The sequence below is a fragment of the Melopsittacus undulatus genome, chromosome 9 (genome assembly GCF_012275295.1).
Source record: "Melopsittacus undulatus isolate bMelUnd1 chromosome 9, bMelUnd1.mat.Z, whole genome shotgun sequence".
Taxonomy (NCBI): Eukaryota; Metazoa; Chordata; class Aves; order Psittaciformes; family Psittaculidae; genus Melopsittacus; species Melopsittacus undulatus.
In genome coordinates, this window is record NC_047535.1 from 18,239,754 (window position 1) to 18,265,770 (window position 26,017).

The following is a 26,017-nucleotide window of genomic DNA, read 5'->3' on the forward strand; positions in this document are numbered from 1 at the left end:
TTCAAATTGTGTTTGAAACTACAACATATGTCAGAAAAATGTTCTGTTTCATGTCTGATGATGTTGTCTGCTTTCTGTACTTTTGTGGAATTTGGCTATTATTCGATATGGGGAAAACATAGTTGCTGTTGCAAGGCTTGTTTTGCCTTTCATTTAATGTGTGATGGTAACACATTAGATAATTGGTGTGAGCAGCTGAGGTATAATTTGTAGGCTTCACTTACGATCTCTTTGTACTTCAGAATTTGCTGCTGTGTGTTTAACCGAGGAGAAGCAGAAGAAAAATTGGAACTTGATAAGTAATTGCTAGCTGTATGTCGAAACATAGTAAGTTTGACAGAGCAAAGGTAAAAGCAGGTTTCCTTAACCTGTTTTGAATACTGTTTTATGAGTAAGTGTTCTGCTTCTGTGCTGGCCTGTAATTTTTTTCAGGGAATGAAGTGTTGCTACTGGAGGTGTACCCTCTAGTTGCCTGAATTTCAGTGACTGCTCCCAAAAGGTTAGCATTAGGGTTGTATTTGCCAGTGCTCTAGAACTGCAACCCAAATTCTGAATTCGAAATTGTCCTTAACAACCACATTTTTGGTTGTGATTTTTAGTACAGAAAATTCTATTATTTAAAGAAAAGTCATATTGCTGCTGAATCTGCTGTAACTTCACAAGCAATTTCTAGTCTTTGCAGCCTAATGCTGCCACTCTTAAGCTGCAGACTGATGCTTAATTTAGACTTACCAAAGTGTGTACTACTGCAGAGAGGAGTAGGCCTGTCTGCATTGGCAGCATCATCTTTGTGCTAGCACTAATAGTCTTAAAACCATGCAAGGAATAGGATCTGGGAACTCATCCAGCTGAAAATTATTTGGCAAAAAAAAAATAATCAATATGACATGATGGGGGGATGCTGAGGCCATTGTTTTGGGGAGCAGCCGACATTTCGGTCCACTTGAGCAGGTTCATCTTGTCATTGGTAAAGATTCCATAGTACTCTTTTGTAAAACAAAGCTCTCAGAATGTACAGGCTGAGCTGTGTTGATAATGTGGGCTAAAAATCCTTACAGTGTAGAACTGTTAACCATATCTATGATAATGAGGTCTAAAAATTACTTCCTCTCTTGCTTCATGGATCTTAGTCATACCAGACTTTAGACAAAAAGGTTTATAAAGATTTTTATAACAGCTGCTATTACTCATGAGGGAGAGTGTTGGTGTTTATATGTGGAATTGATTCTAAATCCCTATGCTTTGAGGCACAAATCCATCACTAACTGAGGAGGCTGAATGGAAACTTACTATAGGGTCAAACCAGTCCATAATTTAGGATTTTGGTAGTTTCCTGTGAGACACCTAATGCTTCCTGTCAAAGAGGGGATAGTTGACTGGCTGTAAATTAATAGGATATTGAAATTTCTAAAACTCAGCTATGTATACCTATTAATTTGTTTTGAATCATAAACTGTGTAGTTTAGATGAGTTGACTTTGCTGCTTCACCAGTGGTGCAAAATGTGTTCATTTCTAAAAGGAAGGGATGTGAAGTTTTCAAACTTGGTTATGTATCATAGCTCTTCCACCTGCCAGTTTATATAGACTATTTTAGTGTGGGTTAGTTTAAAACTGTATTCCTGAGACCTGGATGCATGCAGAAGAATAATGGAACTATCTGTGTAGCATTTAACTGTATTGTCTTTTTACTTAACGCATTCCTAGTAACTTATGCTTTCTAATTTTTTTTCTTGACTTGGCCTCTTAATCACCCATCCACACCCATTTCCACTGTTTCTCCATGATCAGTTGATAACTCTCACTTGGGAAAGTTGCCCATGCAACTTGAGTGAAGAGTTCAGTTTTCAAGTGGTACTTGAATGCGTGGTAATACCTGCTTATTACTGAATTAAAGATACATTGAGAACTCATTTCAGGTGTTTTGTGACTCAGCTACAGGTTTCATTAGATTTTTACCTAAACTTTTTTTAATACTGTAATATTTTAAGTTCAGACATGTTTGTTGGAATGTATGTTCTATACATGATGCTTGCAATAGGAGAACTGTCACTGAAAATGCTTGGAAAATTGCTTCTTTGTGAATCATACAAATAAGACTTTTCATATGATTATCTTTGTGAATATTAAAACATGCACTTACTGAATATTGCTAGGCTCTAGAAAATCTGAGATAGCTTAAAAATAAGAGCTTCATTAATGAAAATGTTGGACTCAAAAGTACTTACTTTCTTCTGCCATGCTCCAAAATGTAATAGACTATATTTTCAGATCAGTCTGCATGAATTCTTGTAGAGGTTTGAGTTACAATAGTCAGAAACTCAGATATCTTCTAACTAATGATGACATGCAAGCTTTGCTTCCACTGTATTAAAAGATCAGTGATACTGATTGTTTATAGTAATCCTTGGTGACCATTAGATGGTTTCCTTCTCTTTGTTTTCTTACTCACCAGAATGTCCTTGCTTGCCCTTCTGCAACACCATAAGGACATACCCCTATGTATGAAAAAAAGCAGGCATCCAGCTCGGCTCTGGAACTTTAGAAATACAGCAGTAGGTGGTTTTTGTAGGGGAAGGAGTTAAAAAAAAATCTTGGTATCCTACCTTTCTTGGGTTTGTATGGGGAGGGAAGGAGAAAAGAATTCTCATCTTCCTGGTTCTGTATAAAAAGGTAAATAGTGTGCAAGTGGCAAGTCCAGTGGGCACCAAGGTTTGGTCATTATTGCTTTAAATAACTTGACAGCTAAAGAGCCTGTCAGTGCTTTCAAAAAAGGTCACTGTGTGCCAGAGTCATGAAGATGCTATAGAGTAAGCTTCTACTTGAGGTTTTTTGCCTGGTTATGTCAAAGTGCCAAAAGTAGTGTTTGATCAATGAGTAGCTGCAAAAAGCTGCATCAAGTCTTACTACTGCTCTTGGTGGGGGACTGCAGGTAACCTTTTTTTTCCCTGTAGCTAACAAATTTTTGACAAAGTCTTTATTATCAAGCATACGCTTTGTAAAGCTGTAATACGTTGCAGAGTGACCATGGGATTGACCTGTTAGGTAAAAGTGCTTTAACTGACGCTCAGTGTGGAATAAAGTTCAGTAAATAATTGGCTCTTAAATATTCTGCTTCTTTTTACAATGTTTTTCCTTGAGCAGATGAACTTTTATAACAGGGAGAGCTTGCGTACTGTGAAAATGTGACATAGGGTCTTAATCCATGCTCACTGTACAATTTGGCAACACATTTTTGTGAAGCAGTGTTTGTTGATTGGCTTTAATACTGGTTTTCTGTGAAGATACCTTTTTTCATAATTATTTTGAGCAGCTACCAGTCATACATTATTTGAGTTTTCTTGTGCAGTTTCGGATTGCATAAGTGGACCACAAAATTTTAGAGTTTTTGAGTATGAGGATTTTTTATTCTTGGTTCTTTGTAATCCTTTGCATTGCCTTCAATAGTCGTTCACTCTATTTGAATAGATAAGGAAACTAAAGGAGGCTACCTGCACAGATACTGTATTTGATATGTTGAATTTCAAAGGTGACATTCTGAGCATGCAGCTGTGCTGGCTGAGGTGGACTGAAGTAGCTGAGCTTGGATTAAAGAAGACTTTATATTGTCGCCTTCTGTTTGATACTAAATGCTAGATGTTCTCTTTATGGCATATATGTTTAAGTACTTTTGTAATTGTGCATGCAACATAGTGCTCAATTCATGAAGAGGCTTTGTCTTCTTATGCTCTGTGAGCCTGTTGGAACATAGAGCAGATTAACTGTTACTGGAGTAATCTGTAAAGTTGTGTCCATGTTTCAGTTCCATGTGCACTTAAACATGGTCTTAAGAAGTTAGTCTGTTTAAGTAGGTTGATTGAGTGCTCATCAAATAGGACTGACTGGCTTCTGTGAAACTTCTGTGAATTATTTCAATGAGGTTTACTAAGTGAATTTTTTTGCAAGGTTTGCTTACTGCAGCTCATTTTGGGCTGTCTGGAATTTAAAAAGAATCGAAAATCCCTTTATTTCTTACTGTCTCTTTTACAGCTTTACTCAGTACTCTCTAAGCATTCTTCAATCATCCCCCATCTGTTGTACCTTTTAAGCTACATACCTGGACAAAAAACTAGCCTGGTAAGAGACCAGTAAATCAGGTCTCACTTTCTATACCTATTTTGTAAATAAACAAACAAACAGGAACCTGAGTTCTTACTAATTTTTAAATTAAATGAATCTAAAAAGTATTTTAGAGGCTGAATCTGTTGTTTACATGTCTTGCATTTTGATTTAAATACAGTGAGTTGGAATATGCGTAGCCCTTGGGGGGTGGGGGGAAGGCATTTAGTGCCTTTTTGTCTAGGAGATGCCTGGTTCAGTGGACTGGGGAGACTGGCCAGCTGAGACACAGGGTTTCCCAACCATGCTCCTAAAAGTGTTTACGCTTTAGAACTTTGCTTCTTGGCCAACAAACTTCAATAGGGATAGCCTTGTTCTCAAAAAAAAAAACCCCATTTTCTTAAAATTAAAAGCAGTGGACTTAAATGAAAGTACTTAAGCTATGTGCTTCATATGTGCTCATATTATCAGCTAGCAGGTGTCTTTCTATATCTTTATTTCTCTAGGAAATCTTTTTTCTAAACTATTTTCTAAGTTTGAATTTGTGTGTTAGCTTTGATACCCTCTGATTTTATTCTGGTACATCTTTATGCAGTATTTTATCTCATGGGGTTTTTTCATTATGTTAAAACATTGCACTGCATATAAATATTAAACTCTGTGTAAATACAACTGGTAAGGTTATTTTAGGTAAATAGGAAATGAAGTGACAGAATCTGCACTTAACTTCCAAAAGTTTTACTGAAGGAGAGGGTAAAAATTTGGGTAAAAACTCTTCTGCTCTTAAAATCTCTACATCATACTCTTCAGGACAGAAATACTTGAATGATATTATTAGAATGTAAATTAGCCAACATGTAGTCCTACTTGGATGGTTTCTGTTATGTGAGATAGTGTACATGTTTGCAGCTGGGTATATCAAGGATAATCAGTGGCAAATTGCTTAGGATGAAGATTGTGTCCTCAGCTGTTTCCTAGAATAACAAGCTTAGCAAGTCTGACTTCTGAAGGTCAGGGAAGAAATCTCTGAACAATCACAAGTGCCACCCTAGAGGTGTGGATGGAAAACAAGCTGCTGCAAGCATTCTGTCTGGGATTGCAGAGTGTTGCAAAGCTATAGAGATTGTTTTTTAGATAAATACTTAGGAGATGATGATACCCTGTAACTGCATCCAGTTGGGTAATAGATTGATAAACCTGGAAACCCTATCATGTTCTGTTTCAAAGCTATGTTTTCGTTAGTGTCAGTAGCAGGCGCATGGCAACTGACAGTTAAATGATGATGGAATGTGTTGTGCAGATATAATAGTAAGTGAAAACAGTGTAAAAAAAATAATAATGTCCAGAAGTGTGATGGTTCTGTAGACTTAGCTTCAGTAGTTTAGACTCACCATTAAGTTGTTAAGCTCTCTTCTATTTAATATAGCTCAGGGTTGGAGCGAGTCTGACAGCCTGTGAGAAATGAGTTTACATTTTGATTCCTCATGTGGAAGCAGTAAGAAAGAAGTTCTCAAATTATTTTCCCCTTCCATTTATACATCCCCTTCCATTTTTCAGAGAAGAGTCTTTGACTTCTTAGGTGGAAAAAGTAGGGATAAAAGACCTGCACCTCAAGCGGAGTAGTAATTTCTAGATCCTGACTTGTGAGGAGGCTTATGGAGGCACTGCTGCAAAGATTTTTCTGGTTCCTACTGAGAAGAAAAAAGTATGAACCTAAGTGGACTCTCCTTAAACTGGAGTCACCTTCCATGCTGCTGCCAACCTGTCACTTTTTGTTCCCTTTTTCCAGCCACTTCTTCCAGCTGTGGAGTAACTCCTCCATCTCCTTTCCTTTTTTAAATCTCCTCTGGTCACTGAATGCTTTTGCCTGCTCAGCCTGCCACTGGTTACAGCAGTTTGACTGAGGAAAGGTAGGAAGGGAAAGCACCAAGAGTGCCATTTTGTGTTCCACTGGTAGTAGCTCTTTCTTCCACTTTTGGAGAAGTCTGCAGACTTGCCATCAGTGTCCCAATATATTGGACATTTCATCATGGCGAAATAACTGATCTTAGAAGGTAAGTCAAAAGAAATGGAATAATAGATTAAGCGTTAACTCTTACATGTACACCTTTATGTTCATTTTACCAAGTGCTGTCAGTATATACACACAGCTTTTTTATTTATCTAAAGTACTTGCTATGTGATTAGAGCATGAGATTGCTGTAACTCAAGCCCATGGGACACTACTGGATTTCAGCTAATCATGGCGTTCTCAACTTTTTTTCTTCAATTATCACTGATTTGCTATGGTACATACTTGGAAATCTGACATAGTCTCCCTGAGGTAAGCTAAAGTGAATTCAAAAGCCCCCTCTTGATAGTCTTTAGGGTTCTGGCATTAATGAATAAGATGTGGTTTATAATCAGAACAGGTTGTATATAACAATGTAAATAGTTTTAGTAAAAATTCTGCCTTCAACCAAATGAGCTACCATACAGCAATAAAGTAATGATTTGTTACCATGCCAGTTTTCAGGTAAGTCTGAGACAGGAGCAGTAACACATAAGAAAGGTCAAAACGTAGTCTAATTGATTTAATTCTATTCTAGAGACCACTGAGGCTGGGAAATGTCTTGTGCAAGGTAGTAAATGTGTAAATAAGAAAAACATTTTTCTGGAAATAGTTAATCTTCTGCCTGGTGTGTAGCTAGGCTAGGAAATAGCTTAGCTTATATTGGTGCTGGTATACAGAACTTGATGCATGCTGTAGAAATGATAATTGCCATTTGAAGCCTTATTTTTTTTCCATTGTGGCTAGTTTTAGAAACTATATTCAGGAATAATACAGAAAAATTTGTTGAATTTCTCTGGAGACTTCTGTGCTTAAAAGATTCATGGAGTTCCTGGATTTAAGCCAAGAAAGAAACCTGAGGTGCATTCTCTTCTGCATCATTTTGAGAAGGATAGCTACTAGATGATATTTGTTTCAAGAAAGGGGAAGAAATGCTAGTTTGAAGAAATTCAGAGTGAATGTTAGGGAAACTTAGATGTTGGGTGAGATACTGAAATGGATTTTTTTAGGGCCTTTGAAGGTTTCTTACTGAGAAATTAAAGTGAACTGGATCAGGGAGTGAGGTCCCTACCAACTCTCCATTTGTTTGAGTAAGTCATTACACTTTCAAGTCTCCCCACCTATGAACTGGCATCTTTTTAGTGCAGTGCATTTCATTGACATTTGTAAGTACTACATCAAGATGTCTCTGCATATTGAGAAAGTAAATTTTGGTTTTATGGCTGTAGGCTTTATGCAATACATAGGGGTTTTAGATTTCCCATTGCTTAAAGTTTGGTGATATGTTAAATTTCTTTATTCTTGAAAGTAGAGATGAATATATGCTTGTTTTCCACGCCCAAGTTGCCTCTCATTTCCCCTCCCATTTTTGGTGGGGGAGAACTAAAGGAAGGTTTGTCACTTCATTTTTAGTTATTAAAAGGATGAACAGTTCAGACAGATCATCCTGTTTCCATCAAGCATGTTTGAATGACTAGCGAAAGACCTGTTTAAAAATAGTTGTGGGATGATCAAGTTATCTAATGGTTTAACTAAGTTCAGATATAAATGGTCAGAGACTTGTTACTGTGAAACACAGCTGTATTTTTGTATTTAAAATAGTTCTCTGATCCTGCAAAATAAGCTACTTTTATTAATAAATAATTAACATCATGTGTTGAATTTGTAGTGTGAGTTATATACCAATGCAGAAAGTAAGAAAGGGGGAAATTCAAGAGTTATAAATAGAGGCTTCTTAATTTTAAAACTAGTAAAACTTTTTGTTTGGTATATACAACTTCTGACAGTCCATTTTGAAGTGATAGGGTAATACTGATGGAAGGATATCTCACCCAGAAGGAATAACCATGCTTCTGAAAGAAAAGTGAGTTGGGGTTTGGTGGTGGTGGGTTTTTTGTTGTTTGGTTTTTTGTTTGTTTGTTTGTTTTTTAGTTTCTTTTTACTTTCCCTTTCTTCCCCCCCCCCCAACCCCCACCTGCTTTTTTCACCAGGAAAAAGTAATTTTCTCCCTAATAAGTGCTTTTGCTAGGATTAGTAGATACTCCCCTTCATCTCAGAGGCAAAATGGCTGACTGGTTATGGTAAGAGTCTTCTGTCAACTATTAGAGAAGGGAGGAGAGCTCTTGTAATTTAACTTCAGTTTAGATGCACTTGAAGAGTGTGTGATCCAGCTTTGGTAACTCTGGAGAACTTGGTCACTGGGAAGACTCAAATTAAAATGAACTTTTATCTCTGTAACACTTTAACACTTTAACTCTGTAACACTATTGCAACCAAAGTGAGTGGAGCTTTTTGGAATATTTGAATGAAGTTCACCAAATTCCTGTCAGTGCTGGTGTTAACTTCTTTTTCCTTCCTGTTCATTTCTAACTTCTGTCCAAAAGATCCACACAAGGTGGTGTCATGGTTTGAGCATGTTTTGAGGGTGTTTTTTGTTCAAGGTTTTTTCCAGCCAGGTGGAGGAGGGGAGTCCGGGAGGAAGGAGAGACAGGACACCTGACCCAGGCTAGTCAATGAGGTATTCCATACCATAGCACGTGATGCCCAGAATGCATACTGGGAAAGAGAAAGCTGGAGGGATAGAGCTGGAGAGGAAAATGGAGGAGGGAGCACATGGTGCTCGGCCAGGCAGGGTGGAGTGAGTTATGGGTCGGTGGCTGGTGGGGTGTTGTATTCTTTTCACTTGCTGTTTGCTGTATCATTATTATTGGTACTAGTAAATGGCAGTAGGGGTTTTGTGTTATGCATTAGCAATTAAACCGTTCTTATCTCAATCCGTGGGGGCTACATTCTTTGGATTCTCCTCCCTAACTCTCCAGGAGTTGGGGGACTTGGTTTAAACTACGACAGGTGGCTTAAAGGGCTGCTCCCCACCTTGGAAAATGTATTGCATAATATTGTGGCATTCTGTCCTATGGTGATGGTCTGTGTTGATTGTTAATGTTATCTCCTCATCATCATGAACCAAAAGGCAGATTTACAGAGCAAATAAAGAGATTAACTTAAGAATAATACTTTATACGTGATATAAATACTTGCTGTCTGTTATAAAACATGCCTTTCAGTATGGGTGTGGATAGCTACTGTTGCCTGGTGCATTCTTCAGTGGCTCGAACACTCAAGCACAACTGTAGTGAAGAATCTGTCTTCATACATTCATACTGAAACTACAGTACAAGCACTGGTTGGCTTGCAAAAAGCCTGAGAGTCACAGGGAATTGCTGAAATTTAACCTTTCCCACATACCAGCCACATCTCAGAATTTCATAACCTCATTGTAGATAATGCATCAGCAGAGGAGACTGCTTGCTTTGAAGCTTTATTAACAGTGGCAACAACAATAATAAATAATGATAGTTTGTGAAGTACTGTTTGAATTACTAGTCAACATGAGTCACTAGAGTCCATATCAGGTTTTAAGTGTAGGCTTGGCTTTTTTCTTTGATCTTGAATTCTGCATCTTAATGTACAGTTGTACTTATAATGTAGTGTTATATTATTGTGCAGGTGAAGACAGAAGATATATTTTCTATATGCTTCAGCTATACTAAAAAGTAGTTAGGTTTAATCAACTTTATACTGTGGCACTTAATTGAATTATTTTGCTGTTAACACAAATAGATACTAGTTTTCACTATGGAAAGTCAGCTCTATTGTTAGTGTACTGTGTATGCTGAGAATCTGGTCAAAATTTTTTTAGATGAAGACTGACACGGATGCAGTCGACTTCCAGACTTGCTGTGTAATAAATTGGTGACATAACTATAATATTCCTTCAATTTTGTTGATAGTGCAGAAAGAGGAAAATACAGGAAGAAAATCAAGACTAAAATTGGAATGACTGAAGTTTCAAAACTTCACTGATCTGTGTTTGCACTGTTTTATACAAAATTTAAGAGAATACCAGATGAAATTCTAAAGCAAGCTAATGGTGGTCCCAGGTATGAATTCACACAATGACAGGCATTTTAAACACTTCAGTTATGTTGCTTGACTTCAGTGAACCAAACTTTTGTTTTTGTGCAAAGAAAATGTGGTATGGTTCATGTAAAGATAGCAGTAGGATTTGCATCAAAGAACGCAGTACTGTAATTTGAACAAAATAATTCAGTGAGTAAAGTCGTTGTGCAGTTGTGCATGTAGCTACCAGTGTAAGTATTTTTGTACTAAATGTTGTTGCCCATCTTATTTTTTGAAGTTTCAATTGAAATGGTAATTAGTTCACCTACATTTCATTTACACTACTTAAATGTTGGCAATGAAAATGAAATAAGCCGATGGTTGCTTTTCTCTTTTCTCCACAGTGCTGTAAAATAAGATAGTTGCTTTTTCCCTTAGGATACAGCTGTGTCTTCTGGAGGAATGGGAACAAGTGTATAGTAAAAGTCAGCATTTTAGATTTATGCATTTACGTCTAACCCTTTTTACTGGGTTAAATTTTGTAAATTTAGCTACTTGTGTCAAAAGCATCTAAATCTTGCTTATGAAAATCCTTCTAGGCTATGGTCTAATTCTCATACAGTATAAACATTTTATATAGATATTTTGCATGGTCTGCAAATTGCTTGCCTGAAAATCTTTATTAAAAGTACTTTGCTTAGTGCTTTTGTAATTGAAGCTCAAAGCCAACTTCCTATCTTTCTTTATTCACTTTAGACACTTCAACCTTCGAATGAAGAGAGATACATCTCTTTTTAGTGATGACTTTAAAGTACAAATATCAAACCAACTAATTGATTATGATACCTCCCACATTTACACTGGACATATTTATGGTAAGTACAACATTTTAAAATGGGTTAAAGTGCAGTTGTTTTAAATAGGAGGGGTTTTAATTGTACGTGCAAAAAATTAATATCTTTATGATTAGGGTTACCTGTATTATTAAACTTTAATAATGCATCTGTGTTATTAAACTTTAATAATACGTCTAAAGGAATTTAAACTCCAGCTGCTTTTATTCTTACATGTCACACTTAACAAATGAGTACTAATAATTTTCATATCCATAGAACTTGAACTTCAGCTGTGTTTATGAGCATAATCTTTGTAGAACTCCGCATTCTAAAAAAAGGACATCTACATTTAAAAAATTAGGTACTGTTCTTAGTTTAAAGGAGCTTGAGGAATATGGAGCTACCATCATTAAGGGTAATATATCTAATTTCAGTAAATACAAAATACAAAATTTATTAGAAAGGAAGGAGAATTAAGGAATTAAAAACAGCTGAAAAGAGAAGGGTTAAGACTTTGTCCCTCTTGATACAGTCTGGTTCTGAAAGGAATCTAACTGCTTCCTGAAGATCTGCTAGTAATGTAACTGAAATCTTAAAATGTTGTGTTTTTTTCTTTTTTTTTAAACTGGAAAAGAAGTATACAGGCTTAGCACTTAAAATGAATCTATGTAGACTAATTTACCAGATGACTTAAGTCAGAGGGTTATAAGTCAGAGGGTTAAGTTTAAGTTTTAAGAGCGTTACGCTTGAAGAGAAAAATGGATGCCCTGAATATAGGGAATTTTTTCTTTGAGAGCTTGCACTCTGATTTATTATTTATTATTATTTTTATAATTGTATGCATAGATGTAGAAGAACAGGACTTGGATATGTGTGCTCTGTATGTGACAGCTTTAAAATACAGAGTGGAATTCTTCATTATATGCTTCTTAAATATGTCACTTATGCACCTGATTAGGAAGCTACTGAACTTGGTAACTGGTTTTGGGATAACTGTATGTCTTACAGAACAATCTTAGTCTTTAAAATGTGGAAACTTCTGCAAGTTGTACTGCTGTTATTCAGAATCTTGCTGTTACATAATTCATATAGGTTTTAGCAGTTGTGAGCTGGGGCACAATCAGTGTAATGTGATGCAAGTATCATTCTTTAGCATCGACTGCTCAACATGTTTAGTAGTGTGTATGCTTGAAGTTTGCACAGGACTGGAAGCTTAAAAGCAGGTATAAGAAGATATGAAAGGTATACCTTTATATAGAAAGACATAAAATCTCTTCATGCACATCTTTTCTTTAACAGGTGAGCAGGGAAGTTTTAGTCATGGGTCTGTTATTGATGGAAAATTTGAAGGATTCATCCAAACGCACAGTGGGACCTTTTATATTGAGCCAGCAGAGAGATATATTAAGGACAAAACTCTACCGTTCCACTCTGTCATTTATCATGAAGATGATATCAGTGAGTCCATCCATTTTTGCTATAGATAAAATAATTTTTTTTTCATTGAATGTCAAAACCTGTAAGCCATTTGTAAGCATCAAATGAAACTTTGCCTGCATATGACACTGAATCATGCTGTCCTGACGTGATTCATATACAGTTGTGGTCTGAAAGAGATTTATGGCAAACCAAACCAGTGTGAGTCTTCCTTATTCTGCCATTTTAAGAATTCTTTACGATTATAAGCAATATATTTTTATACTCAATAGGTACATGTTTCTTTTGAAAAATGCATTCTTAAATGCTCTAAACTGAGTGTTTTTTCCCTGGGAACTGGAAAATAAACGATAATTAGTGTTCAAGTCACATGTTTACTTACATCTAATGAAGGTGGTACTTGTGGGAAACAAAAGCTTCCTCCGTTTACATAGTCATAATTCCCTTCAGATATCTCTTTAGAAGATATGTTGGCACCCAGTATGTCCCATTTTACACAGTAGATAGTGGAAGTGTACAGGGAAAACTGTTTGAATCTGGAGAGTATAGACCCAGAAGTCTAGTCTTAGTTGAAATGCCCAGCAGGAGGAGAAAGTACCATGGAATACTTCTACACTTTCAGAACTGGTTCGTTAGCATTATCCTGCACTCCAGCTGCCTTTTTATGTATTATCAGCCTTCAGCTGTAGTATAAGTAATTTTTATTTGATGCTTAAGGTAACTTTATGCCGAACCCAAAATATATGGCAATAAAGTTGTGATTCCAACTTCAAATTCTTCAAAGTAGATGTTGGCAGAGAGTCATTCTAAGATTACATTTTGATTATTGAAGCTAGCAAGTTGTGTGTTACAAGTTCACTTCTAGGAGGACTTCAGTCTTGCTTTAGAAATCAATTTAAACTATAACTTCATTTAAAAACTTGTCCCGTCAGGACATTGTGCAAAGTGTAGAAGACTTGAGTTTGAAATCCCATTTGGAATTGGATGCGCAGTCTTGGGTTAGGTCATTAAAATTGCTTGAGCCACTCTCGTGATCTTTTTCAAAGTATGTCATAATGAAACTGTGTTGTCAAATGTCAGAAATAAGATACATGAGAAAAATCCCTGCTTGTGACTTGGCTGTATATATTATATTTTCCCGGTGCTGTAAGCCAGTGAAAAACAGGGTTGTTGCATAATACTCTCTGGTTACTACTCTTGCATGAATACAGTGAAGAGAAATTATCTTTCTCTGTTAAAAAGTCAGCAAATACTGTTTACTTTTCTTCTAATTGAATAAAGCTTCTGGAATACAGCTGTATTTTGCATTCAGTGGCAATATGTATGCTGTCTTCAAGTATGTTAAAATTGCTGTAAGCTAGCAGATATGTTTGTCCTTCCTGTTACACCATTCTGTAAATATGATTACTAACCCAAAATCAAATAGAAGTTGCAGAATTTCAAAGGGCTTCTGAATGAACACAGTTCCTGAATTTTATGTACATTGTGAGCAACACTTGTTTTCTGACTGACTAAATGTATATCTTCCTGGTGCATACAAGACCCATATTTGAGAATAAAGTAACTTAATAGGATACTGTTCCATATACTGCCTTTGATTCTCAAAGGGAAGTTGCAGCATGCATTTAATTTTCGGCTCTACAGAGCGTTGCAGATGGAAGTCTGAGAAGAGTGTTTGCCTTGCTAGCTGCTAGTACAGTATTACGTGGTTTGCCGTAACAGGAGAGTAGCGTGGAAAAGTAATAAGAAAACCCCACAGAAGCCTGAAATGAAACTGTAAGATGCACCTCTTATATATTTCTTAAATTTCTGTGAATAATTTGAACATACTTCTAAATTTTTTGGTATGTCTTGTAGGTCTCACCAAACCATTCAATTCACTACTTGATAGTGGAATACTAGACTACCACTTACATAGCGCTTTGTGTGAATAAGTCACTGTCTGCTTTACAAAGGGTTTTGCTAATCTTGTTCAGAAAAAAGAGGGGAGGAGGGAAGTAAAGGGACATAAGGCAGTAAAGTGATTTGCCCAGTCTCCAAAGGCTAAGACAAGCAAAAAGATTGTCTTGTGTCACCCATGCTGTGTGGGTGACTAGAAATACTCTCATATAACAGAAATTGAACTGTACCTTAAAGAAACAGAATTTGATTTTATGAAAGTTAGTATTGTTAATGTTAGTATTGTTTTGTAGAAGTGATCTCTGTTGGAGGAAGAAATGGATCATTTGAGAGATAGAAGAAACTAATGATGAAATCGGTTCATATTAATTATTATTAAAGTGAATGGGAGCAGGATATGAATTTTTTAATTGCTTAGGTGATGCTATGTTGGCTTACACTGGTTTTCCTCTTGAATGTAGTGCATAAAAATTATCAGTTAGAAACAAAATTAGGTTATCAGAGGGGATTCTCTAAACCTATTCTGGAGAGCCATGGTACAATACAGCTTCCAGATTGCCAAGTGAACAACTATTGCCACTTGCTCAGCATGGCTGAAAACAGCCCATCCTGGAGCTATGTCTGAGTGGCACTGTTTGGAAATGTGCCACTGCCAGTGGATGCTGTCCATACCCAGTCTGATGTGCAAGCATACAGACTGTATAATTTAATTTTTTTCATTGGTATCCTAGAGGCCTCTAGGCTTTCTGTGGTCTGAAATATCTGGAGTATGTAGCTGCTTCTGTCACTTTCTGAATGGTGCTTTTGAGGCTGATTTTTTTCTTTTCATTAGTTATTTTTGCATTGAACTGCAGCTCCAAAAAACCCCAACAATAACTAAAAAAACCCTAAGCTTTACAGTAGCTTCAAAAATAAAAACAAGCATGCATATCTGTTGTTATTGCTCTAATCTAAAGCTAACTTTTGTGAAACAGTCAAATCACTGGTGTCTTACACAGAAGGAAAATGCTAACATTTCTAACTCAGGAGAGACTGGGGGAAGAAGTCATCTTTGCTTTAATTTGGGATATGTTTTGGTCACCCATGTTTCAGCCTTTTGAAACAATATGCTTTTTAGTGCTTTTCAGAAATCGCAATGCAACATATGATTAGCATCTCAATGAGTTCTTATTCAGTAGTTAAACAAAAGGAGGTTTTTGTAAGTGGGGTTATATTGTCAACTTTATAAGGCAGCTTTTGTCTGTTACAGTGGATGCGGTGACCAGTGGAAGGCAGCCTTCTATTCGCGACTTAAAACACAAGTTGGGTGATTTTTAGTTTCTAAGTCACTCTTGGTCAAACTGTTCTATAATTTAGTGCTAGAAAGATGCAAATTGCTGTTTTCATTAAAATATTTTGGAAACTTTTAAGGATTAGGCTTTCATTGGAACTGTATTTACTTTATTTAAATCGTACATGCTTCAAATGTACCCCTGAGTTCAGACTGTAAAATCTGTATTTTCTCAGAACAACAGTGGACAGGAAAATCCTGTTCAGACCTTCAGGAAAATAAACATGGTCCTTTAATTGCCTTTATCATCTCGAAAGAGCTGTACAGCCGAGAACAGGAAGTCGAGTATCGTGTAATTCTGGAAAGCCCTAACTCCTGAACAAACTGACCGTTGCAAACTATGTGTTAGTTAGAATTCATTTTTTTCATATCATGGTTGTCAGTTTAATAATGAAGGTCACTTGGCAGTTATCATGGGAGCACAGTGTGACCGACTGCTTAGAATGCAGTCGGTCATAAGGTGGGATTTTTGTATCTGGTTAAAGGTAGATTTTGCTCTGACAGTATTGCTTTTGCTAGAATTGGGCACATCTCTATGGTGGCTGAAGCACTGTATTTTCAGCATTTTTAATAGGAGTTTGTTATACCCTTGCCCTAGTGCAGGATCCAATCAGTAGCTGACCTACATGCTTAACAGATCACACTATATACTGACAAGTGTAAGAAAAAAATTCATGTGACCAGGAATTGTTGTGGGTAGGTGCCTTTCTTAAAAAGCATCTGTAGCTGTATATAATTATTAATGATTTGCCATCTAGTTAGAAAAAGATGTTATTGTCGAAGTTTGAAATGTCAGGATTGAGGTGGGAAGGGTTAGGTTTGTTATTGTTACATTGTTCACAGTTTAAACATTTTGTCAGGATGTTCAGCAATTGAAATCGGAAAATGGGAAACAGGACAATATGGGAAAAGAAAAAAAAGCATTTGTTTTGCTTGAGGATTTTTCTCTAGTTAGAGCATTGATCCTGTCATTAAAAACTTCTTTTAGAGATCTGATGGAAAGTAGGCTTCCAGTTTTTTCTTAACTCTGCATTCATTGTAAGCAATCATTTAATGGCAAAGGCATGTGTGTTCTCTGGATCAATTCACAGGGTTGTGGTAGGGATAGACTGAGCTGTTGATCCCAAAAAGCTGGCAGAAGGCTGTTCTCTCAAAGCATTTAAAAGCATCACAAGAACATGGACCAGATTTCTGTGATGTGGGTCAAAACGCCCAAGTCATCTGACACCATGTAGTTCCTGATTAGATCCAGATATTTAAAACTGGGACTGCAGAAGGGCATGATGAAAATAGGAAGTTTCAAAACATGAGGAGGGAACAGTGCCTTCATGGTTTGAGGTAATGCAGCATTTATCAAAAGACAGCTTTGTGTGCAACTCTGTATGCTAGACATGGTTCCAAAGTGAACTATCCTATGTTACCTTCCTCCTGTGGTTAGCAGAGTGTATTCAAATCTGTCCCTGGGGAATTTGTCTTTTCCAATGCATGCTAAACCTTGCCAATCACTGTTGCAGACTGTTTCATGTTCTTTTTACTTTTAACTGACTTAACATGTTTCATACTAGATTATTACTTTTTAAGTGAGAAATACGTGTTTGAATTGCAGGAAGTCGGTATTAAAAATGTATTAAGGGATTTCCTAACATCTTTGGGGAAACAAAATACAGAGGAAAGGCTGCTTATTTTGTTTAATGCACTGAGAACACTTATTTCTAGTACTGCTCCGTCAGTTGTCATAATGCTGCATTATGACATGAATAGAAGTGGTGATAGCAGAAATTGGTATTTTGCGCTAGTATAGAATATGCTGTGCAGCCATGTTTCCAGTTAATTTCTGTGGATTCCTGCAGTTACCGCCTGCAGGAGTTGTTTCAAAGTTACAATGGTTCATGTAGTTGAAGGGTGCTTATGGTGAGGCAGAATTGTCCATTGTTCCCACCCTTGTCTAATGTCCTTTTGTTGTAGAGATAAGTGGTTGGTGATGTGACATTGGTAGTGGGTAATGACAATTTTAGCTAAGTTCAATGCAGTAGATATTTTTTTTTTCTTTTAATACTATGATGGGGGAAAAAATGTTGGAGATGAAGGGAAGGGTTATATCTGCAATGCTTCACTATTCAGTCCCATCTAGTGATAGCAAACAGGATCCCAAAAAGTACAGATGACTTCAACAGTGAGTGGTACTTTTTGTTTAATATTGGCTATAGCAACACCAGTGTTCCACTACATTGCTAACCAAATTGGGTGAGGTAGCTGTCAGTAAGAGGGGTTGTTTTTTTTTCCTGTTTTTCTCTCTCTATTCTCTACTCTTCTGGCACCATGCTAGGGCTAACCCTACTGTCAGATGAAACTGTACCAATGGGTGCATCTGCTGTTTTCCAGCTGCTAAAAGGCTTTGATTTCACAGAACCAGGCTAGAGCAAGTCCAGGGTAAAATCCCTTAAAATGCATATAATGTGGACATCAGGTCCAGGTCTTAGGCTTTATAAATCTACTCTGGTCTGTATGTTCTATTTACTCTGTGATTCTGGATGTTCACACTTTCATAAAAAGAAAGGGGGGGAGAAGGGCATTTGGCAAACCACAACAACAAAAAATGACAGAAAACCAACCCACCACCAACTCCCCCAAAACAGCAAACCTTGGTATAGTTTACACATTTCTGACAAAACCCCCTTGACATGATGATAAAACTGTGGTTTGCCCTACACAAACTAATTCCCTAAGTATTTGCATATGTGGCTCCCATAATCTGTACTTCATTACCTCTTACTGGGACACTAATTTATAATGGGATCCAGTCTGCAGAGAAGCTGAAGGGGCAAAACCTCTTATCTTCAGTACTTCTTATCTCCAGAGGAAGTTTCTGCACGTATGAGATGCTTATAAATCTCCAATAGGTACTAACAGTCAAAACCTAACCATATGTGTCTAAAACACATTATATGGGTAATGAGAGCTGCATTGACAAGCACTGAAAGAATGATGGTAAGCAGCCAATTGTATGATATTCTTACTGATCCAGTTTGAATCTCCATCATGGAGTCTTCTTTTACTTTACTCTAAGTTCTAAATACATGTGTAAATTTTGTGATCCATAGTTCTGTAAGCTTTAAAATTATACTCATGTATACACATATACATACGAATATATGTGTACACACACTGATCTCTTATCCTTAATTGTACTGTTTACTTTCCAGAATGGAAATCATACATTTTATCTTGTCAATCACATTGCTAGCAAACTTGTGATTCTAGACCTGTAGAATTGAGTTTGAGACCAAGGATTATCAGAGTTTCTGTTCTTGTGGATTGGTTGTTAAGTTGCATAATATAAAATATTGTCAAAAATTCTGTGGAAGATGAGTAAAGCAATAGTATCCTCTAGGAACGTTAGCAGGGTTTCTTGTTTTAGTTTGCCACATAGAATAAAGAGAACCTTTCTTTTATCTGAGCAATCTGTAAGATACTTGATCTGTAATAATTTTCTACTGTGAGTTCACTTTTTTAAGGCTGCTGTTAGCTCAAGTTCATTGGTACAGATGTATAAATAATAGCTCTTATTATGCTAGATGTTGCTCATATTTTCTTTTGCTGTCTATAAGAAAACAATGTTAAGAAGTGATAGTTCTGTTTGTAAAACTAAGAATGTATCTTGGTAGAAATCTTTAATGAAAGAAACAGCAGCATAAAGCTTGAATATTAGAATGTTTCCCTCAAACCACATGAGCAGTATTAGGTACATACTGAGTTGGAGTGATACAGCAATGTTTTGTTTGTACTTGGAATTTGAAAATTCAACCTGGCTTTCCTCTTTTTAGAATATCCACATAAATATGGACCACAAGGAGGCTGTGCAGATCATTCAGTGTTTGAAAGAATGCAGAAGTACCAGATGACTGGTATAGAAGAACCAATAACAGAGGTACAACATAGACTAATGGATTGTTGATTAGAAATTAGTGTAATAACTTTCTGTTTCTTGTATGTTGTCTCTTCTGCTTTCGGTCGGTCATTATCCCCCAGCACTGTGAGGTATTTCAATTATTGCTAGAGGTTTCATATTAATACATTTTTTCAAATTTCTTTTCTCATTGCTTCTATAGCATAGATGTGCTAGCTCATAGTCTTAATGAATCCTACATCATCCCAAATTTTTCAACAATTGGAACTTTAGATTGATGTGGAAATCCAGCTTGAGATGAGGAATATACTTTATTGCAGTTGAGATGGAGAGTTTTAAGATCCTTTGATCTCTAAGTAATATATTGGTCCTTAAAGAGTAATAACTTTCAGATTTTCAAGTTATGTTAATGTAGCACACTTGTAATACCTGAGTGGTTTTAGTGGTAAATTAAGTGATATGAGTAGGAGTGTTTTAGTAGCAATATTGAAAGATTGAAGGTGTTACCACGTGCTACAGATTGCCAGTAATAAGAAGTAGGTGGTCTGTGGTTGAGTCCTGCAGGTTTTTTGACTTCAGGTTTGCACTGCTTGTCATAAAACTGGATTCCCCCTTTTACAGTATAGTAATAACCCAGTAAGTTGAGTTTCTCTTGTTATGTTCCAAACTTTTCCAAGTTTTGGCATTGTTTTGTGGTGTCACTTAAGTATATACCAACTAAACTAGCAGTATGTCATGTTAAAAAACATCAACAAAAAGTTTTATGTTGTGATTTTTTTATTATTATGTTATATTATATTTTTATTATTTTATATATATAATATTATATTATATTGTGACTCCTAAATTATCAACAGTATTACACAACTGGGTGTTGGTAACAGTAACGTGCTTTCCCAAAAACTTACTTTTAAAACTTCATGGAGAGAGTGGGCCATCAACTTATGAATACCTTAAGGCAAATTGTGTTAAGAGATACTGTGCTCGCAAGCATTATTTTAACTTCATGTTACTTCATTTACTATTTGTTTCCTACCAAAGTGCTTAAATACTTGTGTTTGCTGAAGTAGCCAACTAAGGTTACTACACTGTGAAATAACTTGTGCTGGGGAGGGTGCATTTAAGTCCCACAGCAGTGTGTTTTTTCTAATATGCAAAGGGCTCATCGTGGAAGAGGATTATGAAAAAGAAAGACTTAAAGATCACATGCATGAAAAAAAATCTATTTCACATTGACTGCCTTCTATATTACAAAATGACATGCACAGAAGGGTTTGACTGACATACTAAAAAAAAAGTTGTACTTGAAAACTGGCTATAACCTACTTAATTCAAGACTCATGAAATTTGTGGCTTAAAGAATTAAAATCTGTTTGGATTAGTGGTGTCTGTTTAGAAAAATCCATTGCTGTTCTTAGGTAATCTAGTGCAGCATGTAGATCTATGAAATTAAATAGATTTATTTCCTGTGTATATGTAGAAGCCTTTTGAAGAGCCTAAGAACGATGCTCCACAGCTTTTAAGAAAAAAGCGTGCCACTCAGGCTGAAAAAAATACATGTCAGCTGTATATTCAGACTGATCATTTGTTCTACAAACATTATGGAACAAGGGAAGCTGTAATTGCACAGGTATTTCCAATCTCTTAATTTTAAATTATTTGCTTTTACTATATTTGTGTATCTCTGATAAATATAATTTAAATTGCATATATTGCTTATTTACTTTAGAATGTCTTGTTTCATTTGTTAGTGATCCTCACATTACAGCTTTTTTTGTCACTAAAAAGATGTTGTGTGTCTTTGACAAAAGTCCCCGGCACTTGTATTTCCTTTTAATAACGGCAGCTGTGTTTTTGTTTGGCACCTCTGAGTGAGACTTGCAGTGTGACTTTTCTCAGTTCTTACTCAAAAAAATTATACTTCCTGAAGAGTTCTGTTCTGTTTTGACAGTCTGGTGAGCATCTGTGTTAACACTTGCATAGCCTTCCTTTTGGAATTTCAGTTCAAAACACTGTGAGCTGATGACACCATTATGTGTTCCTGTAGTGGCTCATGTAGTGGAAGGTCATAAAAGCAGTGGTCACTAAAGGCAGATGCTTCTCATTTGTCAGTATATTATTAACTAGAAAAAAGGTTTGTTTTTTTTTTTGCTGATCATTTTCTGAAACTGTTACTAGCAGGTTAATGTATATCTCTTGAAGTCTGAAGCTTCGGTGCCACTTGCAAATCTAATGCCTACTATTTATTCAGCACACTGTTCAATCAATTTGAGTAACATTTTCCAAAACTCGGAAGTCACCTTCAGAATCAGGTTTTCAATGAGTTAGCATTTTTGTGGTGCTAGAAAAGGTAAATGGTGGTTTTTTTCACATTTGTATTCTACCAGAAATAAAACAATCATGCTGCAACAGGTTGCTTTTTTGAGAAAAAAGAAATGCAATGCTTTGAATAGAATTTTAACTACCATGCTGTCTTATCGTAGCAATGAATCGAGTGAGTATCACAAAGGGAATAGTTGGTAGAATTACATGGTAAAAAATAAAAGGGGAAAAAAAATAAGGCAAAATGCTTGCTGTTACCTGGCATGGTAATAATGCAGATAATAGGTTATGTAGTAATTTATTTCCATCAGCATTTGATTAGAAAGTCCTGATAGAGTTCATATGGCATAACATCTTTTATGTAAAGTATAGACTTTGTGGTTGCTACTATTGAAGATTACCTACAGTGTAAGGCATAGGTCTTTAAACTGTAGATGCTTTTGTTTTTGACAGATATCCAGCCACGTTAAAGCGATTGACACAATTTATCAGTCAACAGATTTCTCAGGAATTCGTAACATCAGCTTCATGGTGAAACGAATAAGAGTAAGTTGTTTTGGAAATACTTGTAGCTTCATTGATACTGCTTGCAGCTTGTATTGTTCAGAAGTCCTGTTCACATGTAACCATTTATTGTTAGTAATTGTGTAAAACAGGTGTCTCTGTAGTAAATGGTTCCCTAACCCATTTATTTGGTCTGGTTTTTGTATTGTCAAAAATCTGGTAATTGTTATGAATCTGTAGTGAGTTTTGATAGGAATCCACTTGTTACATTTCAGCAGTGTTGACTGTGTCAGATAACTCTATTGCTCTTCATGCAAGGTACTAAAATAGATAAAGCCTATATAGGTAGAAAGTTCCTTTTAAAAGTGATGATTTAAAAGCATAAGCATAAACATAAACTGGGTACTGATGGAAAGGAAGAAAGAAAGAAATAGGGTGTGGATTTACTACACAAATGCTCTCTCTATTGTAGAACTTGTTTTTCCAAATACTGGGTAGGAAGTTAAGGTCTGTGAGTCTTCAGCAACATCTTTATTTAACGTAACAAGGTATTGATTATTGTAAACCTCTTAGCTGGTATTTATGAATCAAGTGAAAACGAATCATGTCTTACAGCTTGTTTTAATTTACTTCTAGATTAACACAACTGTTGATGAGAAGGACTCTTCCAATCCCTTCAGATTTCCTAACATTGGTGTGGAAAAGTTTCTGGAACTGAACTCGGAACAGAATCATGATGATTATTGCTTGGCCTATGTGTTTACAGACCGGGATTTTGATGATGGAGTTCTTGGTCTGGCTTGGGTTGGAGCCCCTTCAGGTAATTATATCCAAACCTTCAGAACTATGAGAAAGTATTGTAGGTAGGTACAAAGAAGAAAAGTAAAAACTCATTTAAATTGACAGCAAATGGACAAAAATGTGATAACCAAAATTGTGAAAATTTGGTTATGGTTTGTTTTCTATATTTTTTTTAAATATAAACAGCATATAATGTGTCACTTCAATTAGTCTGGCTTTCTATGAACAATAAAGAAAAACGTATTTCTTCCATTAGACAAAGGTGGTATTGTGGATGGCTTTTTGTTTGAAAGGTATGAGTGACCAATGACATCCTGTAGAAATGATATTGCTGTGAGTAAAGATCTGCTGTGATTTTACTGTGGGGTTTTTTTACTTACTGAAATCCAAACAGGATATAGATTGAGGCTATCTGTATTAGACATTGCACCCTGCTAGTCTTGTTCTACAGGTATGATGAAATCGGGGCTTGTCTCTGCAGTGAAACACCCAAATAGCTCTTACTTAATAGTTACTCTAAAACAGCCAACTGTGTGAATGTAGCCATTCACTGCTGAGAGCATTAGTGTGGATAAATCCAATCTACTCTGTAAATTGGGTTAGTATTAATTACACAGAAGAACTCTTGGTTCTACATGTCACTAGAAAAGTAACAGTAGTACTTTTCTTAAATGACTAATTTCTGTCTAAATGCAGGGAGCTCTGGTGGAATATGTGAAAAGAGCAAACTGTATTCTGATGGTAAGAAGAAGTCTTTGAACACTGGAATCATCACTGTTCAGAACTATGGCTCTCATGTTCCTCCCAAGGTTTCTCACATTACTTTTGCTCATGAGGTTGGGCATAACTTTGGTTCACCTGTGAGTATTGCTATTGATCTGTTAACTGATCTTCAGCCATTTTTAAGTGCATGATTTGCGAATGGAGTTTTTACTTCTAAACAAGGAGAACATGATTAAGACTGCATGTGCATATTGCATGCACATTGTTTACAAACAAAACACATTGCCAAACTAACCCCCTTTTATGAGTATTTGTCGACACTGGTGCAACAGTGGATTTTGTGAATTATTTCTACTAGCTCAGATCTCTTATAAAGGGACTGTAGTATTATCTGCTAAAAACTTCCTGGTTTTGACAAAAGACTACAGTCACACACATAAACACTTAAATGCATTTTAGTTTATCCTAGAGAGGAGAGAGAATCAATGCAAAATTTGTTAACAGGAAACTTCATTCAACAAATTAAGATGGAACTGCCTTTTATATGTTCAATTATTTATACTTACAAGTTTACCTACAAAAATTGTGGAGAGGATTAAGATACCAAGAACAATATTTTTGAGCAAAATTGTCTCCCAGTCATTTAGGGGCATGATTCCTTTGTGGCAAGCTGAACTCATGAGGCTTTTGGTTTTGCTGGAGATGAGAACAGAGTTTTCTGGTTTGGAATTTTTATTTTTAAACTTAGGTATCTAGGCTTTCTACTGTTGGAATAAAATGAAATCAAGATATGACAGGAATAATGAGTTCTTCCAAAACAGATGTTCACATGTGAATGCTTTCTTCATATGCCTCGAAAATCCCTAATACCACTGCTGTGAGTGGGAACAAGCCTCCCAAGAATAACTAAAAATATGAACACATGAACCAAAAAAAACAGTTGCATTTAACTGAATTAAATGTCTTTTGGTTCAGCCTGGAAGACAGTTCTTCTAATTTTACTCCAAGTCGTATTTGATGCAGGAAAATATGTGAAAGCACGATGGTTTTTTGCATAGTTCTTGTATTCTGAGAAACCTTAGACTATAAGATTATGAACCTTTTATTCTGTGTTAATATTACCAAATTAGATTACTTTTTGCACATCTATAAAATGATAGCAAGAAATACAAGAACCTGCCTTGATAGAAATAGTTTTAAAATACTTGTCTTGCAGCATGATTCTGGAATGGAGTGCACTCCAGGAGAGTCCAAGAACCTGGGACAGAAAGAAAATGGCAATTATATCATGTATGCAAGAGCTACATCTGGGGACAAACTTAACAACAACAAGTTCTCTATCTGTAGCATTCGAAATATCAGCCAAGTTCTTGAGAAAAAGAGAAATAATTGCTTTGTTGGTATGTATTTAGTTATCCTGAAAGCAGAAGGGCTAAGCTATTACTATAATGCATAATCAGAAATTTCATACAATCAGTACTGTCCCTGATGAATAGTCCCTCTTTTGCATCCTTGGAAGCCAGCTTCAGATACTGGAAAGTTGCTATGAGGTCTCCACGCAGCCTTCTCTTTCCCAGGCTGAAGAGCCACAACTTTCTCAGCCTGTCTTCATACAGGAATTGCTCCAGCCCCCTGATATCCTCATGGCCTCCTCTGTGCTTGCTCCAAGTTCCTTTTTTAGTTTAATTTATTGAAAGACTCTGTAAGTTAAGAATTGAATTTGCGATCTGGAGTACTGTGTCGCATTCTGGGCTCCCTAGTTCAGGAAAGACATGGGCATACTGGAATGCATCCAGCAAAAGATTATTAAGGGATTGGAGCATCTGACATACGGGGAGAGTCTGAGAGAACTGAGACTGTTTAGTGGGGAGAAGAGGATGGGGGGGTGAGAGTGGGCTCCTGTCTGTCTTTGTAAATGCCTGGTGGGAGAGAGTAAAGAAATCAGGACCAGACTGTTTTCAGTCATGCCCAGTGAAAGGATAAATTGTAAAGAGCACAAATTAAAATACAGGAATAATATTTAAATATTAAAAAACAAAATAAGGGTTCTGCAGGAATTTTCTTTCTGGAGTCTGTCATGTATGAGCTCTCACAAATTTCATGAGATTGTGTAGCAAGTAGGTTTAGGGTTTGGAGTAGAAGTTGTACTTCTACTCCCAGTGCCATCAATTTTTGCCCTAAAGACCTCAGATTCTGTTAAAGGAAGTGGAGT

General features: G+C 36.3%; 1 protein-coding gene across 3 annotated transcripts in view; it reads left to right on the forward strand.

Moving 5' to 3' along the window:
* The window catches only part of ADAM10 (ADAM metallopeptidase domain 10), a 45,631-nt gene that overhangs the window by 11,177 nt on the left and 8,437 nt on the right, over nt 1–26,017 (forward strand). For all 3 annotated transcript variants that reach the window (XR_004549957.1, XR_004549956.1, XM_005145914.3), the window contains exons 3-10: nt 10,803–10,921; nt 12,182–12,340; nt 19,373–19,476; nt 20,936–21,085; nt 22,231–22,323; nt 22,918–23,101; nt 23,779–23,942; nt 25,022–25,205. Coding sequence is in view for 1 of the 3 variants with exons in the window: in XM_005145914.3 (XP_005145971.2) it covers nt 10,803–10,921; nt 12,182–12,340; nt 19,373–19,476; nt 20,936–21,085; nt 22,231–22,323; nt 22,918–23,101; nt 23,779–23,942; nt 25,022–25,205 (1,157 nt within the window). In the remaining 2 variants the exon portion in view is untranslated. The remainder of the gene's footprint in view (nt 1–10,802; nt 10,922–12,181; nt 12,341–19,372; nt 19,477–20,935; nt 21,086–22,230; nt 22,324–22,917; nt 23,102–23,778; nt 23,943–25,021; nt 25,206–26,017) is intronic.